The sequence below is a fragment of the Dichomitus squalens genome (genome assembly GCF_000275845.1).
Source record: "Dichomitus squalens LYAD-421 SS1 unplaced genomic scaffold DICSQscaffold_8, whole genome shotgun sequence".
NCBI lineage: Eukaryota > Fungi > Basidiomycota > Agaricomycetes > Polyporales > Polyporaceae > Dichomitus > Dichomitus squalens.
Window position 1 is genome coordinate 742,075 of NW_006766890.1, and position 14,754 is coordinate 756,828.

The 14,754-nt window shown below is 55.0% G+C and overlaps 5 protein-coding genes across 5 annotated transcripts; 1 reads left to right on the forward strand and 4 right to left on the reverse strand.

The window, feature by feature from the left end:
• Nucleotides 1-854: 854 nt before the first annotated feature.
• On the forward strand, nt 855-5,028 carry DICSQDRAFT_103505 (NAD-aldehyde dehydrogenase). The gene is made up of 18 exons (XM_007364314.1): nt 855-992; nt 1,093-1,139; nt 1,361-1,550; nt 1,615-1,687; nt 1,876-1,946; nt 2,003-2,032; nt 2,090-2,171; nt 2,728-2,756; nt 2,830-2,986; nt 3,065-3,128; nt 3,247-3,350; nt 3,428-3,499; nt 3,710-3,830; nt 3,889-3,920; nt 3,987-4,101; nt 4,389-4,438; nt 4,619-4,688; nt 4,816-5,028. Exons 1-18 carry the CDS (start codon nt 877-879, stop codon nt 4,905-4,907), a joined length of 1,515 nt encoding a protein of 504 aa, XP_007364376.1. The 5' UTR covers nt 855-876; the 3' UTR covers nt 4,908-5,028.
• A 1,012-nt stretch (nt 5,029-6,040) lies between these two features.
• Nucleotides 6,041-7,484, reverse strand: DICSQDRAFT_179690 (uncharacterized protein; the record flags this gene model as incomplete). Its single annotated transcript, XM_007364315.1, has 5 exons — nt 6,041-6,385; nt 6,459-6,564; nt 6,636-7,237; nt 7,308-7,408; nt 7,469-7,484. 5 exons carry the CDS (start codon nt 7,482-7,484, stop codon nt 6,344-6,346), a joined length of 867 nt encoding a protein of 288 aa, XP_007364377.1. The 3' UTR covers nt 6,041-6,343.
• Nucleotides 7,485-8,773: 1,289 nt separating this feature from the next.
• DICSQDRAFT_103510 (20S proteasome subunit) lies at nt 8,774-9,899 on the reverse strand. Its single transcript, XM_007364316.1, has 5 exons — nt 9,820-9,899; nt 9,666-9,763; nt 9,356-9,611; nt 9,124-9,282; nt 8,774-9,057 (listed from the first exon to the last, which is right to left on the reverse strand). The coding sequence occupies exons 1-5, from the start codon at nt 9,846-9,848 to the stop codon at nt 8,835-8,837; spliced, it is 765 nt and encodes a 254-aa protein (XP_007364378.1). The 5' UTR covers nt 9,849-9,899; the 3' UTR covers nt 8,774-8,834.
• Nucleotides 9,900-10,914: 1,015 nt separating this feature from the next.
• DICSQDRAFT_56656 (cysteine peroxiredoxin) lies at nt 10,915-12,141 on the reverse strand (the record flags this gene model as incomplete). The annotated part of the gene is made up of 8 exons (XM_007364317.1): nt 10,915-10,950; nt 11,016-11,146; nt 11,221-11,231; nt 11,301-11,395; nt 11,476-11,568; nt 11,637-11,772; nt 11,863-11,933; nt 12,049-12,141. The coding sequence occupies 8 exons, from the start codon at nt 12,139-12,141 to the stop codon at nt 10,915-10,917; spliced, it is 666 nt and encodes a 221-aa protein (XP_007364379.1).
• Nucleotides 12,142-12,952: 811 nt separating this feature from the next.
• DICSQDRAFT_103511 (Ssu72-like protein) lies at nt 12,953-14,002 on the reverse strand. The gene is made up of 6 exons (XM_007364318.1): nt 13,850-14,002; nt 13,767-13,798; nt 13,567-13,710; nt 13,371-13,510; nt 13,200-13,318; nt 12,953-13,121 (listed from the first exon to the last, which is right to left on the reverse strand). The coding sequence occupies exons 2-6, from the start codon at nt 13,787-13,789 to the stop codon at nt 13,020-13,022; spliced, it is 528 nt and encodes a 175-aa protein (XP_007364380.1). The 5' UTR covers nt 13,790-13,798; nt 13,850-14,002; the 3' UTR covers nt 12,953-13,019.
• Nucleotides 14,003-14,754: the final 752 nt, after the last annotated feature.

A 14,754-nucleotide genomic window follows, 5' to 3' on the forward strand; every position in this document is an offset into this window, starting at 1 on the left:
AATACCCCAGTCCTTTTGACAGCCTGTCTTTATTCCTCTGCCAATAGAGGTGTTCCCTGTTATGTCCGGTATCTTATACCGGACTGCATACATAGCAAGTACTTAGGTGTTATGTGTCTTCGTAACTTTTGGGGCGGGAACCACAACAGCATGAAGAACGAGCTCTATCAGCTGGACAAGCTATTTTCGGGCCTCCACTAGTCCTTTTGACACCTGGCGTAGCTCAAAGTTTCCCGTTACAGGCAACATTTTGGCTATGTAAGCGCTGGAACAAGCATACGCTCAACTCTCTGAGTACTGCTCGTGGATGCGATATTGGAGGGTCTAATAGACTGAGGCACCAAATTTTCTCCTTGGTACCAAAGGGAAATGTGGATGCAGTATGGGTACCATGGGTGCATTTCGGGAGAACAGCAGACGACGTCAAAACCGGCCTTTTTTGACCACTGAAGCACCGCTCGCTCGAATTGCTTTGAGTGCGAGGTGCCCAAACTGGGGCATAGAACGCCCATAACGCCGTTCGATGATGCCAGATGCTCCCGGAGGCAGGGAAACGAGGTGGACAAGTAGAAATGACACTGTCAGACCCGTCACCGAGCTCGTATGCTCGCTCAGTACGCGGGGTCCCGGGCCGTCTTATCTCACAGAGCGCTTCTAGTTCTCATGGGACGTCGATACAGCAGATCTAATCATAAGCCGTCCTCAGTGTCTTATGGTCACTGTCGCTGGTGTTCCATGCTCCCGAGTGTCTATCGTCGTTTCCCATGGGCTCCCATACGCTTATCGACGAAATTGAGCCACCGAGGGCGTCCCAAGCGTACAGCTGACCGCTCTCACTCACCGACCACCACCTTCGCCCGTCGTCTGCAACACACCATGGCTAAGCCAGTGACGCTCACCATCCCCGCCACAGGCAAACAGATCACCGTGCCGACGGGGCTGTTCATCAACAACGAGTTTGTGCCCTCCGTCGACTCGACCGAGACCATCCAGTAAGTGCATCTGCGCGCTCGCGGACATTGCCTCCGCGATCGACGACGGGGGAATTGTGTCGTCTCCGCATGCTGAGCACGCCTTTGGACTCACCTGCAGGTGCATTAATCCGGCGACAGAAGAAGTGATCTGCTCGGTAGTCGCAGGTGAGCGTCTTACAGCCAATCATCATGCTCGTTCGCCGTCGCCGCTGCAGATCGCACGGCGAGGCCGCCCGAGGCCGCCCCGATCGTCCGATCCAAGATCGCGGAGGTTCGGATCCCTTCACCGCACGACATACGATGTCGGATGCACGACTACCCAACGAACGTGGGCGTCGATGGACGCGCTGCATGCTCAATGTAGCTCCTTTCGTGCTATTTTCTAGGGTCCGAGCGGGACATCGACGTCGCGGTCGCCGCAGCTCGCAAGGCGTTCAAGACCACTTGGGGCAAGAACGTGACGGGTTTTGAGCGGTCCCGACTGATCAACAAGTTGGCCGATCTCATCGAGCGCGACGCGCAGGAGCTTGCGGAGCTCGAGACCCTCAACAACGGCAAGCCAGTCAAGATCGCTCGGTATGTCGTCACGCGCCGCCCAGCGTGTTCGATGCGTGATGACTGGACCCAATTCGTTGCACAGCGACTTCGACATCGGCGACAGTGTCCAGTGCCTCCGCTACTATGCTGGCTGGGCGGACAAGATCCTCGGACAGGTCGGTACATTCCCAGTTTTGGCGAGCGCGCCAAGTGCGTAGTGACTGGGTGGTCCTGCGCGTACATTTCCTCGAGCAGTCTCTCTGCGTCTGGCAGGAGCTTTTCCAGGAGCAAACAAGAGAATAAAATTTCTCGGTCCATTCTGTGTGAAGTATCGTGAGCTGACGATCGAGATTGTCTGGGACAGGCTATTGAGGTGGACAACAAGACCAAGCTCGCGTTCACCAGACACGATCCCATCGGCGTCTGTGGTCAGATGTGTGTCTGCATACGCTGTGTTGTGTACTTTGGTTGACCACGATCTGCGGCCATAGCATTCCATGGAACTACCCCATCAACATGTGGTCAGTGACACGCATTGCTCAAAGTCAGAAGAACCGCTCAGAGTTTGACATTGACAGGTCATGGAAGGTCGCACCGGCTCTTGCCTGTGGTTGTACCATCGTCATGAAGCCCTCAGAGATCACCCCTTTGACCGCTTTGGTGAGTCTGATTGGATCAATTTGGCGCATCTCTTCCCGCATCACTCGGCCATAGGCCTTCATTCACACCTAGACCGGCGTACGCGACTGACGTTTTGAGGTCGCAATAGTCTGTGCTTCAAATTGTTCCCTAGCACCGCGATTGGTCGACACTTGCGTCACATCTCTCGGAGACCGCACTCCGAGAGATCGTCGCATCCCTTGCCTTTATGGGCGGCCTTCGTGCGGGACGTCCAAGCGTTGTACGGCCAGGTACCCGATCATCTTCGTTGTACCTTGCGCCTTCCGCGTTCATTTCACTCGTGTCTCCCGAGGCTTTCCCGTCGGGCCTCTCTTCGAACTTACCGAACACGGGGAGCTCCCCGCACGCCGGGTCCTTGTATTTTGCGTTAGAGTTTGCTTCTTCACGGCAGAAGGTCTTCTGCATGTCACAGAACTACCTGCATTCTGGATAGCGTTCCGACGTTCTGCTGCACGGTACCGGCACCCGATGCAGGATGCCTCCCCCCGCATCTCTTCCCACATATACCTCCATACTGACCAAGCACGCCCACCAGAAACTCTCTGAGCTCATCGTCGAGGCCGGGTATGGTTCTGCTTCACTCCGCACTGCGCGCAGGCTCTTATCGTTCCTCTCTCGCTGGCGACCCCCGCGGCAGGTTCCCTCCTGGCGTCGTCAACACCGTTCCATCTCTTGGCTCCGTCGGCGGCGCCGCGCTCTCGAGCCACAAGGATGTCGACAAGGTCGCGTTCACCGGGAGCACTGTGACCGGGCGGAAGATCATGGAGGCTGCCGCCAAGAGCAACCTCAAGAAGGTATGTCTCATTTGAAGGGGGAGAAGGGGCTGTCTCCGGTCAGGGAAGCTGATATCATGTTCTGCTCCGTTGTGCTAGGTCAGCTTGGAATTGGGTGGCAAGTCGCCACAGATCGTCTTCGAGTCTGCTGACTTGGACCAAGGTAAGCCGTCGCAGATGCTATCGTGCAGTCCACCAGCCCCAGAGACGGGAGACTGCCATGGGCAGTAGATTGGAATATCGATAAGGGAATAAGGGACTGACTTGCGAGTTTGACGCAGCTGCGAACTGGGTCGCGCTCGGTATCCTTTACAACACGGGCCAGGATTGCACCGCGGGCTCCCGGCTCTTTGTGCAGGACACTATCTACGAGAGATTCATCGAGGTATGCAACCTAGCGTACCTGACTTGAGCGTCGGGCGAACCCCCATGGCTAACTCATACACATTCGACGTCGTACAGATTGTGGTGCAGAAGTTCAAGCAGTTGAAGATCGGCAACGGCTTCGACGAGTCCAGCGGTGGTGGTCCTGTGGTAAGCGATACCGACTTTCCTCCGACGTCACGTCTGGGCTCGTGGCCTCGGACGGGATGCGACCATCAAGCCCAAAGGGTGCTGCAATTCAGTTCTCGCTTGGCACCTAGCGAGACATGGCACCATCAGTGCAGACTCATGAACCATTACGAGCCGTTGACGGCCTTTACAGCCGGAATTCCCGCTGACCACACTTTGGTTAATGTGCAGGTGTCGAAGATGCAGTATGACAAGATTTTCTCGTACATAGAATCCGGCAAGCAGGCCGGCGCGAGATGCGTCTTAGGAGGAGAAAAACGCCCTGGGAAGGGTTACTTCGTGGATCCTACTGGTGAGCGTTAGTGGGCCGTTCCTGTGTACACCATCGGGCTAAGCTTGAGTACGCCCAGTCTTTGTCGACGTAAAGCCGGATATGAAAATCGTTAGTTCGGAGGAAGGCTAGCCAGACCCGATCGGCTATCGCTGACCTTTGGGATTTCGGTCATAGGTTAGGGACGAGATCTTCGGGCCCGTGCTGGCCGTAGCGCGGTTTGCTACCGAGGAGGAAGCTGTCGAGCTCGCCAATGACACCAGCTACGGCCTTGGAGCCGGCTTGCATTCCAGTGCGTCGCATCTTCATCTTACGTTATCTTCTCCTTGCGCCCACGGCGCTGTATGGTCTGTGTATATTTGTACCACCCCCCTGTGCGGGTCCGTCCACGGCCATGCCTGCCCTCTGATACGCCCATCCTTGATCTACAAGGAGGCGAAGTCACATCATTAATTCCAGGGCTTGTTTCCGCTGACAGGCGCCGCAACGGGAATCCAGCCTCTGGGCAATGTCTTTGTTTCCATATAAACCTCCAGCCTCGCCTGGCTACTTTACTGACTAAAATTCCATCCACTACAGACGATGCGAGCCAATGTATGCGCGTTTCTCAGGCGCTGGAAGCGGGGACGGTGAGTCACAGACTACAGTTCGATTCGTTCAGAGGCGAATTGGAGCAAGCGATGTTGTGCAGCTCGGCAGCTCTGTCGTCTTACATCACCATGAGCTATGGCGCGGTGCAGGACAGATCGGTGTCGTCAACCGTGCTGCGTATACTGATTGCTCGCTTGCGTTCGCGCTATCTCTTCCAGGTATGGGTGAATCAGTATAACCTCCTCAACAATAATGTCCCGTTCGGTGGTAAGAAGCAGAGCGGAATCGGTGAGCTATTCTAACAGACCGTATGCGGAAGGCCCTCGCCGTTGTTGGCATCTAGCGAACAGCGGGATTGGCTAACCAAAGGCTGTGAACCTCGGGAAGGAGCGCTAATTGTGGTCCGTGCGCCTAGGTCGCGAGCTCGGAAGTTACGCCCTCGAAGAGTATACCTCTGTAAAGGCAATTCACTGGAACTACGGCGAGAAGCTCGACTGGCCGTTGTGAAGTGTTTTGACGTATCGTTTGGGATATGGACGCCGTAAGAAAGACGTGTACGAATATCGTGTTCCTCGCGCCCGTGTGGTTGCTTAGCGGCCGGGTGCCAATCGGATTTTGCGTTCTTGACGTCGTGATTTCAGCATCGCGCCTGTTCCACCTCTCACAAGCATCCGGTGCTCCGTCCTTGTCTCATGGCTCGCGAGTTCGCACCTCGGTGTGATTATTCACCGCCAACATCGTCCCCAGCTATGATCCTCTGCTCAGCCCAACACGTTCAGCAATGCTCGGTACAAAATACAATTGCAACAGTTCATTAATCTGCTGGCAACAAGCGTAGGAAAAGAGTACGGCTTGCTTTGCTCAGCCAAGGCATCAGGAGGTGGCATCGTTCGGTATCGGAAGCAATGGACGTGGTGAGTAGTATGCGATCACTACTGTGGATGTGTTCAGTGCTTGGGACAACGGACGGCCAAGACGTCAAAGATCGAAGGACTTGAACGGATGGGAGGCGCTGTTCGTAGCAGAAGACTAGCGGCGTGGCCATCATCAAAACTCCTTCCAGCGAAGCCTGTTTAAACCCTAGGATTATGGATCGTTTGCCGCACCTATGGTTGTAGGATAATGCATGCGTGCCCCTATCCCTCCATCACAGTCCTGTGCTCCTTCATACTAGCTGAGCAGTATTCGACAATGCAACATCGCGATATCACTCCATTAACCATCTAGTGCGAGCTATACGCATTTTCGATTCGACAGAAGCCCACCTCTAATTCTGGTGTACTAAGCTCTCACAATGACGGGACCTTGGAATCAGCTATGCACCCTTGCGCCGCGCATTTGCAAATTAGCCTAGAGTGGTGCTGCAAGACTGCGGGTTGGTGCGCCTGATTGGCTAGAGAAGGGGTGCTAGAGGGCAGCGTCTGGAGAGATTTCAACCAAGGGAGACTGCAGAGCTTGGATGGAGACGGGGCATCAACTTGGGGAAATGAAACGATTAGGTCGCCGCGTTTTTCACGAAGCCCACCTATACGATGCGGAGATTCGGAGAACGAATGCCTCTGTACCGGGCATTCTGAAATTGGCGAGCTGTTCAAGTCTTCTATTGCGGGTGCAGCCGCGAGAGGATGAGAGGGGGGGGTCTATACATAGGGATAAGAGGGGATGGCCTCGGAATGTAGGGATCGATACAAGCGGACTACAAATACATTGAGGACGAAAAGTTGTGACGAGACTGTCTATCCGCTACATGATATACGGGATGCCTTCTATTGGCGAAGACTAGGATGTGATATAAATATATGCTACATTGGGAAGAACAGCCATCTAGTAAGTGCAGAAGGCAATAGGGGAAAAGACGGAGAGAATGAGAAAGAGAATGGAGGAGAGAGTCAATGTCACAACGATGTCCCAAACTTAATGTCCTATTGTTCAAGAAAGGTAATCTAGTTGGCACCAGGATAGGTTTGGTCCTGGTAAGTCATATGCTATGGAGTGGTAATGCAGAGTTATAGCGCTAGTGAGTAAGGCGGACATAGTCGTGCTCGGACAATCACGTACAGGGTTCTCCGCCCATTGGCTAGCGACGTCGGCAGGGATCATTTGCCCGCTGGCTGGGTCAAAAAACACTTGCTGCTGTGGAGCGAACTGACCCATATATGCCGCGCTAGTGTACCGAGGGCATCGGCGGTGCTTCGATCAGGGCCATTACGAAAGGGTGAAAGAGCCGAGACGTACGTCTGTTGATCCCCTCCGGCCATAGTAGCTAGTTGAGCCGCCTGATAAGCGTACGTTGGATCTCCGGCGGGAACAGCATGCCCGTATGCGTTGTATGACGTCCCGACTTGCTGTCCCTGCTGCGCATAGCCTTGCGAGACAAACATATCACCTGCCTGACCCATACCACCCCCCTGCGCGAAGGCGGCTTGCTGGCTGTAGCCTTGAGGGTATGCCATCGGAACACCGGCATAGCTCTGATTTTGGCTTGCTTGTGCCCCCTGCGGAGTATATGGGCTGACCGGCGACGAGTTAGGGGAGCTGGCTTGCCAGCCCTGGGGCGCGGGATACGCTGAGCCAGCAGAATACCCCTGCACGCCTGCCTGCCATCCAAGCGGCGTCGAAGACCGTGCGAGAGTGCTGCTACCGTACCCATGGACGCGTGCATGCGGGTGGCCGGCCGGTGACGAACCGAGCTGAGACTGCGACTGCGACGGGGTGCCCGAGCGAGAGATAGAGCCGCCTGTGGACGCAGAGACGCCACGCTGCTCGCTGAGCGACACGTACGTGCACTCGATGTTCTTCTTGGTGCAGCGTTCGCAGCGCGGCATGGTGCCCGAGCACTGTAAAAGCGGCCGACCGAAATCAGGGTCAAGGACAAACATCGGGTCGGTGGCGGTGAGACGTGCGCACCTTGACTTGGCGCCGGCGGCATTCAGTGCATGCAATGGGCGTGCGCTTGCTCCGGACGATGGGTTGGAGCAGGCTCGGGTCGAAAGGGAGAGACCGACCGGCTATGGCGAGAGAAAGTCAGATCATGTGAGCGCGGACCGTGATCAATAGACGTTGCCTACAAGGGTTGCTCGACATTGCGTGCAAATAATCGCAAAAGGGTCAAGGGCGGGATGATACGAATGTGGTACGAAGACGAGTCGGGCTAGCTGTGATTAACAGATGCCTGTGACCGGAACCAGAGGCAGATGACGAAGAGGGGTGTTGGGGAAGGCAGGATGGACGACATGGATTCTTATACGCGTCTCTGAATTCGGCTGTCCGGGACACATATGAAGCTCGTCAGAGAAGGCGACAAACCCTAGAAGCTGCCGACTGAGCAGAAACTCGAGCGCGTGTGCCTGTGTACCGCACCGTACGGTCATGCTGATTTTCGTCAACGTGTAGAGAACGCAAAATCGGTAGAGCTGACCCTGTTTAGTCAAAGGAGTCCGACGGTCAGCGCAGGCAAGCTGTGCGGGATCCTACGACACGTTACGTACGGCATCGAGCTTTCTCGATCGGCACCTACTGCTCGTGAATCGGAGATGGGTTGAAATTCCAGCTGGCGTGGCGTGGCCTGCACACCAGGAGCGCGGGCCAGTCGGACTCGGTCCAAGAGCGACCATCAGGGCCGCGTCTGGAGTGATAATCAACGAGCCTCGCCTCAAGCGCGGTACCCATTCGGTGAGAAGCCAAAACCGCAGGAGACATGTTTCGCCAAAGTTGCATTGTGCAGAGCTGTTTGCAAGATGGAGTTTGTGTCGATGGGCAGATGGCGGGGTGGTTGATGTAACGATGTCGTGACGTCGCTCTGCCGCCCGTACGCGAACGCCTAACAGTACCGTCCCACCAGTATGATCCTGGGACCACGGAGAAAGTGTCAGCTCCCAGCTCACCTGGCCATCGGGCTGCCGAATCGAACCCTTTCGGCGGTCCCCACAGTCGGCTGGGTTTCGTACCTATACAATACCGCATGGGGCTAACGTTCGAACGTTGATCCGCTGCGCATTCGACCTTACACCACGCCCGGCGGAAACAGTATACATACGCTCCTATCGGACCATAAACGGAGCCGGTTAGTCCGCCACACATTCGAGTTGTACTGTGTGGACCCGCAGAATTTCGAGAATGCTACAGCAAGCTCAGACACCAGAGTGCGGCTCCTATCGTCTGTATACTTCAATTTCCAAAAATCCAACGTCTCCGCTCGGGTACCTACCGTAAAGACGTTCCTGAGCGGTCCAGTGCGTCATCAGGATTTACAGCTCGACCGACCTTAGAAGAAACCATCCGATCTTACGAAAGACGAACGTAGGCGCAGCAATCCTCAGCTGTCTATGCAACTGACACCGTCGCTCCGAAGGTGCCGAAGGCCTCACAGGATCCGAAACACGCATTCACCGTGTAGTAACTTACAGCGCGTAGAGATACAAGAGCCCCAGTCCGTTACATCGCAAGATAGTCTCGTACCTCCTCTTCTGTCAGTTTGCGGAACGTGGGCTTCACCCGCCCTGTGCCCTCGATCTTGCCAGCCGCCAAATCCGCCTCACTCGGGACAGTGACCACTCCGATTTCGATTGTCTTCTCTGTCATGTGGCCCTCAAAGCCTTCCTTAAGCGTGAGCAGTGCCGTATGGATGGCATCTTCCAAGCTGATGTCGTCGTTGTATCTGGTGGAGACGAGGCGAAGAGAACGTCAATAACAGAACGAATCCTATCAGAGACGAAAGGCGCACCGCTTTTCCAGGAACGTCTTTGCGTTGACCATGTTCTTCCCGATCGCGCTTGCTTTCCATGCCCAGAAGGAACCGGATGGATCTACTTGGTATAGACTTGGACCACGCGTAATGTCCCACCCCGCCACCAACAAAGATACGCCATACGGACGCACACCTCTGTTATGAAATTGATTGAGCATCATAATTGCTGTGGGTGCCCTTCGTCTGCAATAGGGAATATAGGACTCACCCTGACTGGGTGGCTTGCTGCATTATGTTCGCAATCTCTTGAGTAAGAATTCGCGTCGACGGGTATTCGCCGTAGATCTTCCAATACGCCTGTGCGCTCTTGCGTGCCTTGGCGACGAGGATGCGGAAATCCGGGCCCATACCGGAGTAGACGATGCCAATGTTGGGACAGATCACGGAGACCTTGTCGATCATGGAGTCGTCGATGAGAATGGAGGAGGATTTCTTCTCGGTGGCAATGACGATGCCATTGGAGGCTGCAAGCGAACTCAGCATCTGTCTCCATGGCTTCGACGCACCAGTGCGCGCACCTTTGATGCCGAGACTAGTCGTTCCGGATGAGACAGCGGCGAGAGCATGTTCTATCTGGACAAGCTTCCCGCTCGGAGAGAAGACAGTGAGGGAGTAACTAGTAGCACACCACTTGTTCAGAAGAAGGAAATGGGATACGCGGTGAACGCGCACCTGTAGGCACCTCCGTCTGCAGTAGCCATGTGTGTGATGTGCGGTGTATGTAGACAACGAGGAGCGGCGAGGAGGAGGGTGCAAGATTGCGAACCGAGCCCAGGACGCGTAATGGCAGCTCGACGCGCGTCGAATCGCCCCACGTGGCCCGCTCTCACGTGCATTCCCTTCCAGGGCACTCTGCTCGGGGCGTTCTTTCCACGTGGAACCCAATCTACAAGTCCGATCGCCACGCTCGCGTGCGCAGCACGTGGGCAGCAGCGCTGGAAAAGGGAGGATCTGCGATTTGGTCGAGTTCGTTGGATGGCGAACTGCGATGATGCTCGCGTTCTCGTCCGGACTCACCTCCCCCGGACTTCGTACGCGTGTGCCTTGCGGGTCTTTGTAGTATCTACATACCGCCCAGCCTCCTCTCACCTATTTTTCTTGGTCCGTCTTTCAAATTCCAGCTCCCTTCCGTCACCCAGAGAACATGAACCCTGATCGGCAGTCGCAGTCGGCCGGCTTGAACTGGTACATACTTGTCGTAAACCGTCCACCGTCAAGGTCGGACTGCGAACTCACCCGGCGCAGTCAACGGGATGACCTCACAACAGACGGTGGTCCGTTGGTTGTCCTTGTTGTCGATCGTCTCGCTGCGCTCGCCGACGAGGAGAAATTAGATGTCTGATTAAATTCGACGCCCCACGCCCTTTGCCAGCCATTCGTCTCACAGATTGCACAATTTTAGGCCTACCTGAACGGTGCTCTGAAACAACTCCATCAGTCTTCAGCTTTGCTACGCGAGGCAGAGGCGTCGACGACCATTATGTACTAAACTCGCAGAGGACTTCTCTCACAAAAGTTCATGGCAGCAATATAGTGTGATCACTGCGATGGTTAAGAGACTACGCAAACTACCAGCATCGTAGCTCGGTTGGCCGTATTGATCGTATGAGCTTCATAATTCGAGCTAACTCGTTGAAGCACGGCGACCGGGCTCAGAGGTGGGGTGATTGTGATCATGGTATACATTCATCTCAGAATTACAGCACAATAATACACGTCTCGACAGGTATGTCTTCTCCCATTGCTTTCTGTCCGTTACCAAGGAGTTTACTCGACCTTGAGAGGCGTGGTGCGGAGATACGGCTGCAGCTCGAACGTCAGCATCACACTCGTTCGCGATTACCATGGCGAATGAATCGTCTGCCCACCTTGTGGACGGTGAAGTTGGGGAACAGCGTCTTAGCCTCCTCGTTCGAGACTGACGGGTGGACGATGACATCGTCGCCCTTCTTCCAGTTGACGGGGGTGGTAACACGGTACTTGTCGCCGATCTGGAGAGCTGTGAGTGTCATTGCAAATGCGGGAGTCAGTGTTTTATCTCGTCCGCGGCGAGCACGGAGTAGGTAGACGCACAATCGACGACACTGTTCGATGCCGGCGTTAGACGTAAGTATTGATCAATGGTGGCATGGCAAGCTGTGTTGGACACCCACCGGATGATCTCGTCAAAGTTGCGCCCAGTAGACGCCGGGTAGGCGATGGTAAGGCGGATAACCTTCTTGGGGTCAATGATGAAGACAGTACGTATCTGATGAGACAAAGGCGTCAGTGTTGGACAGGAGTCCGCGAAACCCGCCATCATGAATGGCGTGCGGGATTACTACTTACGGTGAAAGGGAGACCCTTGGCGTCACGGTTAGTCGCATCCTGCTGGTCAAGCATATCGTATAGAGTAGAAATCTTGCGGTCGGCGTCCGCAATCTGTTGCGGTCGAGTTATCGTTTGGTCATGATCCGCTTGACGGGCAGATGCGAGCACCAATGGCTTACTATGGGGAATTGCACGTTGGTCGGCCCGAACTTGCTGCCATACTCGTTGATATCCTCGACCCATTTCTCGTGGTCACTGAGGCCATTGGCGGAGATACCGATGAGCTTCACACCGCGCTTTTCGAAGTCAGGGGTCCTGTATGCGCATACATCGTAGCGTGGATCAGTATGCATCATTCTGCCACCGACGGTCCAAATGCATGCCAGAGCGTACAGAAGTGCTCACCTCCGCGCGACCTCTGCAAGCTCTGTGGTACAGACGGGGGTGAAGTCACCGGGGTGGGAGAAGAGAATGGCCTTTCATACGTATAAGACCAAGGACGAGACGTCATCAAGCACAGACGAAGCATGCGGGGAAGAAGTCGTTATCAGATCTCCGAGACGCGCCTGGCCCATAACGGTATATGCTCACCCAGGAATCGCCAATCCACTCATGGAACTTGATGGGACCCTTGGTGGTCTCAGCCTCGAAGTCGGGCGCGATATCTCCCAGACGAAGACCCATTGCGAAAAGCTGCGTTCAAAAGGTGATGGAGAGGATGGAGAGGTGGAGAGAAGAGCCGAAGCAACTATCGTTCTCACCCATGTCCATGCTCGGCCTTAAATAGGGGGTTAAGCAGATAATGATTGCAAGTTAATGACTCCGGGGGTGGTGATAATCGCGCCTTCGGTTCACACGCTCAAAGGGCTGGTGAAAGGCTCTGGTGACGTTATTTGACTTGGCTTTGGGATGATAGTTCTTCTAATAGTCAGTTGGGCGAAGGGGTTGCTGAAGGGCGACGTTGCGACTAGCACTGGTGCTGGAGGAGGTCGACCGGAATACACAGGCACATTAACCATTGCCGAAGCGTTGCACTGTTGCAGCCACGACGATCATCTCAAAACGAAGATCTCCATGCGCGATCACGAGACTCATCACAAACCAAACGCGTCTCATATCATCGTGCCCGACAACGCGTACAAGCAGGGAACGAGGCTCCGTGGAGTGAGGGGGCTGAGAGCTTGAATCTCGACACCGGCCAGAGGGCTGCTCACTATCACTCGCCGTTTCATAACGCTGCAGGTCGAGCTTCGCGCCAAGCTTCTCATCTTGTCCCCATCGCCGATGGCACCAGATAATCCATCGGATTACCCTCTGGTCCCGGGAGCTGTGTGCCAAAGTGCTAGGTTGCGCTAAAACACACGTCCAAATGACTAGCATCGATGCAGTCATCCGAACCCAATGATTGCGCAATAAGTAGCGTACAGATGCAGGTGCAACAGCGAGGACCACGATAGCGATCCCAGGAACAGCGGACCTGGTGGGAGACTCGGGGCCGGGTAGTGCTACAAGCGACGACTATGAGAACACGGAATGCTGGGACACGAAACCATACAAAGCAATCAGTAGTACGCGACCGCGTGTAGAACACTCTGAGGATGCTTCTCTTGCTGTGCCTGAAGAATACCGTTGATCTCTTCGTCTATGTCATTTGCGTTCTCGATCTACATGGATCACGATCGCACAGGCGTTAGTTTCATTATCGCAATAGCGCCGTCTATTCGGGTTGACAGGGAACTCACCGCGGTGGCGAGATCAAGAATCGCTTTGCCTGCCAGGTGCGCCTCCTCGTGATTATCTTTGATTTCTAAGTTGATTATATGCACGGGTTTGTTGAAGTCACCGCCTCTTGCGAGCAAGTCTGGAACACCTCAATTGATCGGAAGAGAACGTCGCCTGGCGCTGCCACCCACCATCACATACTGCATCGAAGCACCTCTCCTCGCAGGTTATGACGATGTCAGCCACTGTCTTGGACTCCTGCCATCGCTCTGGTGCTAACTTGATTCGCCTATTCCTGTCAATCATTTGCAAGAGCCCGTTTGCGGTATACCTACGCCCCAGGTTGGATGTCGCGTCAACGAGGGAGGAAGAGAAAAGACCACTCACAGTCTAGCATCCTGGGATTGGAGCTCCTCATAGATATCGTTGTACGGGGTGCCGAAGGGATAGACATTGGGCTTGTCTATGGCTGGACCGGGCAACCGTACGGCCGACCCAGTGCCGGATGAGCAAACGCGGAAGCCTGCCTTGCTGAAAGGACGCACGTTCGTAACCCAAACAACCTTCCCGCATAGAAAGGCACTTACGCGAGCACATAGTGACCTTCCATAGATCGGTTCTGCATGACTGGTCGGATGCAATCCAATGCTACATACAGATACGTACGCACCTGATTACTTGCGCATACTACGCAGAATAGTGGACGCGGCTTGTAGGTCGTTGGCCGCGTCGGCTGCTCACGCGGAATACTGGACGCGCTTTGTGCTTCCTGAGTGAGTTGTTGATTTGAAACCTCATGGCCCGGGTGCTGTGGAGGAGTCGCTGTGGGATATGGAGGGTAGTTTTGAGGGACAGGTGTATAGTTTTGGGGGACAGGTGGAGGGTATCCTTGTGAGGAGGATGCCTGAAAAGAAGGTGCCTGATGCGGCAGCAGTTGTTGAGGAAGACCTTGCGAAGGCGGAGGCCCTTGAAGCGGTGGCCCGGACGGGGTGTTAGAGTGTGACCTCTGCTGCTGCAACCGAGGATCTTGACCTTGACGGGCAAGACGCGGGTCGCGAGCTCTTCTTGGGTCCATAGCAAGCAGGGCCTACAGTAAGACGCGTCAGAAAGCAAGTCGGTCTGCGTGCAAGAATCCCAAGTCTCAGCAGTATCCAGAACATTATAAGTCGTCTCCTCGACCCCGCAGGACAGTGCATTTTGCAGGTCGAGTATCCGCTTCCACTCTGTAGTCATCTCTGGCGAGTGAACAGTTTATGCTACTCACTTTAGCGGGCCAAAACCACAACGATGTCTGTTCAAGAGACGTAAGGACACGGATGGAGAGCCACAGGCTGGTGGCCGCTGTTGGTCAGGCCGGGCCGTGGGAATCGGCGCCGACTGCTCTCTAGCCCGACCCCGAGAAATTCGGAGGTGTGCTACTCATCCCCATCCCCGTCAACACGCGTGAGGTTCCTACTGCTACGGGCCTAGGACCTTCGTCCATCGACTATACAGCTCGTAGCGCGTGCAATACACTTGCATACATCACCGAATTGATCTCAGCTACGCTTGTTCGCCTTGCATAGAGCGGCGCCG